Below are 3,753 nucleotides of genomic sequence, written 5' to 3' on the forward strand. Positions count from 1 at the left end.
TTACATATCTAGCACTATGAAATCCGCAGGAAATACAAATTTATCAACTTTTACCAATAAGTCCTCGCATATCCCCCTTGGAAATGTCACCATCTTATTTGCTATATGTATTTCCATACGAATCGGTTTTGGATCCGGAAGGTTTAACTTTTTAAGGAAAGAGTATGGCTTAAGATTGACACTCTCCCCTGAATTCGCCAACGCATAACTAGTATCTAAGTTTCCGAATTCGCAAGGAAAAGTTAAGCTACCCAGGTCCCCCATATTCTTTGGTAATTTGTTCAACATTGCGGTTGAACAATTCCCATTAAGCACCACCTTGGACACCTCTTCCAACTTCTTTCGATTATTGAGTAGCTCTTTTAAGAATTTTGCATACTTGGGCATTTGTGCAACCGCTTCTATGAAAGGAATGTTGATTTGGAGAGATTTGATGTGTTCCATGAACTTTTGATAATCTTAATTCTGCTTTTCTTGTCTTGCCCTGCTTGGAAATGGCAATGGAGGTTGATAAGGTTTCAAAGGGGGTCATTCTTCTTTTCTGACTGTGGACTCGTCGAGTCCTTCTTCCCGACTCAATGAGTCGGGTCAACTGATTGGGAATTCGGGTATTCTTTCTACTTTTCCTGCGCCTCTTTTTGTATCATCATTCATTATAGGTGTCAGAGGTGTAATTAATTTCCCACTTCTAGTCCTCATAATTTTAATTTGAGCACCTCTCGGATTTTTCTTGGTATTGCTTGGAATTTCACCTGATGCTCTTCGATTGATTTGTAGTGCAAGTTGGCCTAACTATTTTTCAATGTTTAGTATAGAGGCCTGCTAATTTCTCATCAATGATTGTTGCTCTTTCATCATGGCTTGTTGTTCCCTTATTGCATCATCGGTTTCATTGTGTCTTTTTTCGGATGTAGCTGCAAATCTTGTGAGCATATCTTCAAAGTCCATCTTTTTATCTTGCATCGGCTCCTCCTTTTGATAAAAGCATCTTGTCTTCATCTTGTACTTTTCCTACTTTGCCTTCTTGTATTCATCGTATGGTAGCCACTCCTTTTTTGGTTTTCTCCAATCCTCGTCATATCTATCGCCACTTGAATAACATACTTATACTTTCTGGTTCCCATTCTCTCATCTAGATCACAATCCTTAGTAAGGTGAGGCCTACTACAATTGTCACATCCCACCCGGATGACATGGATGGATTAATCCATCTTTTTCATTCTTCAATCCAAACTATCCAATTTCACCATCATTGTTGCCATATTATTGGAAACTAAGTTCACTGTCCCACGTGTTGAGTCGCCCTTTGGGTTATGGTATTCTCTAGAGTGCTTAGAGAATTCTTCAATTAGTTCCTTTATAACACCAAGATTTTTATTTGTAAGTGGTCCTTGCGAATTAAGGAGTTGTTGAGTTGTCACGTTCACTCCATCATAGAAAATGGAGACTTCTTGTTGAATGTTAAGATCATTGTCGGGGCAACTCCTCAACAAACCCTTGTACCTTTCCCACGCTTCATAAAGTGACTCTCATATTTGTTGTTCAAAGTTTGCAGTGGCTTTCTTCAATTTTTCTATTTTTGAGGGAGGGGGAAATTGATCAATGAATTCTTCACATAGTTGAGCCCATGTAGTGATGGATCTTGGAGGGAGTGCTTTTACCCAATCTTTTGCGGCTCCCTTAAGTGTAACCAGTAGCATACGAAGAAAATTAGTGTCGTGAGGAGCATTAGGGATGTTGAAGTAGCAGGCTATATCATTGACCTCGTCGATGTGCTTGTACGCGTCTTGGTGATCTTTCTCGTAGAATGGGATGTCCTTGAGTTGGGCTAGTATGTGGCCTTTTAGCTCTAAATTAGCAGTTGCTGGAATTGAAGGTTGCACGAGGCCCGTCCCGGTATCATCACACATTCTTCTTTTGTATTCTTCCATGGTAATATCCACAATGTCATCCATGGTGTTGTCGGGTTCACTTTCTTGCTCTCTTTCTTCTTCGGATTCTATCTCGTACTCGGTTTCTTTTAGAATGGAATCTTGTTTAAAACTTTCAATCTTGCTCTCATCTCTCTTTTGACTGCTAGACTCACCCACTTTCTTTCCTTTCTTCTTTTCAAAGACCGATTTAAGGTCTTTGAAAGGCGAATTCATTGGCGGGCTAGTTTCTTCAATGGTTTTATCTTTGTTCTTCCTAAGAGCGGATTCCGGGTCTTCGAATGGGTGGACTAAAGTAGTATTTGATCCATGGGTCATATAATACCTAAAAGAAAACCGAAAACATGTGTAAAAAGAACAAAAATGAAATTAATCGAAAATGAAAATTTGCACGTGACTCGTCGAGTTAGTTCATCTGGACTCAACGAGTTTAAGGCTAAAACAGAAAATATATATATATATATATATATATATATATATATATATATATATATATATATATATATATATATATATATATATATAAACTAACTAGCACTTAAACTAAATAACTAATTAACTAAAATGGTAACTTTGTGCAAGATAAATTTTACACAAAGGATCGATAACTCTAGCAATTAAGATAACTATTTAAAACAATCCCCAACAACGGCACCAAAAACTTGATGTGTAAAATGCACTAGTTATAATCCTACTACTTCAAACACAAGTAAACCCACGAAAGGCAGTGTACATATCATTTAGCAATATAGTTCAAGCAAGCATGGTATCGAACAGAGGAACGGTAATAATTAAACTAAATACTAGAATTACCTAATTAAAACAAACAATAAAAAGAAGGGGTTTTCTCTAGTTTTGCAAGACTAGAAACTTAAAAAATTAACTAATACTCAACCTAAATTATCTAACAACTAAAGAAAATAAAAAGTAACAAGATTCAATAATAAAAGAGACTTCTATTTAGGTTCGACTAACTTGTTTCTATAGTTGATTTTTTGGCAGGCGCACTGGATTATTTTGTCATTGGCTACCGATTAATGTGATTAGGGTCATGTTCACTATTACTAATCCTTAGAAAATAATTTAAACAAAGTCCAATTGGTTAAACTAATGAATTTCCTAGTATTTTGATTCGGGTTAAGTAAAACTTGTAGTTGTAGCTAATTAAATGACTAATTTAATCAACATCTTGCAAGGTTGTTCATCATAAAAGCTCACACATTAAGTTACATATTTTCTAATTAATCATAGGTTCATATTCACTAATACTAGGCATATAATATTGTTTTCACATAAATCATATGAAGCAAGAAATTAACAGGATGTTCATGCAACATAATAGGCTTAATAATTAATAGAAAATAGTTATTATCAACATATAAGGATCGTTTACAAGCTTAGCAAAACAATTTTCACCGAATCAAATAATCTAAACCATAAAATCAATTCATGTTAACAAGCTAATCTACCCTAAATTGAAGTTATGAGTTTTTAGCTCATGTTTACAGAAAATAATATCTCAAAAATGAAATCCATAAGTAAAAACATATTTTTGTGCAACAGATTAAGAAGAAGAGAGTATATGTTGTCTTTAATCTCTTCGAATTGATCTCTAGGGTTAATCTTCAAACTCTAGAGCTTCAATAACCTTTCATTCGCAGCTAGGTCGCCAAAGGATCCATAATAAGTCTTTGTCTCTAGGTATTATGTCATATATATATATATATATATATATATATATATATATATATATATATATATATATATATATATATATATATATATATATATAGATTTCTAAAGATAGGGGCGACTCATCGAG

General features: G+C 34.6%; 1 protein-coding gene across 1 annotated transcript; it reads right to left on the reverse strand.

Moving 5' to 3' along the window:
* Positions 1-444, reverse strand: LOC145040419 (uncharacterized). Its single transcript, XM_078988351.1, has one exon. The coding sequence runs from the start codon at positions 442-444 to the stop codon at positions 1-3; it is 444 nt and encodes a 147-aa protein (XP_078844477.1).
* Positions 445-3,753: the final 3,309 nt, after the last annotated feature.

This window comes from Lactuca saligna, chromosome 4, assembly GCF_052625555.1.
Source record: "Lactuca saligna cultivar CGN05327 chromosome 4, ASM5262555v1, whole genome shotgun sequence".
NCBI lineage: Eukaryota > Viridiplantae > Streptophyta > Magnoliopsida > Asterales > Asteraceae > Lactuca > Lactuca saligna.

Bases quoted from the DNA above. Each gene is read 5' to 3' on its own strand.
- LOC145040419 (XM_078988351.1), bottom strand. From the start codon at position 444: ATGGAACACATCAAATCTCTCCAAATCAACATTCCTTTCATAGAAGCG.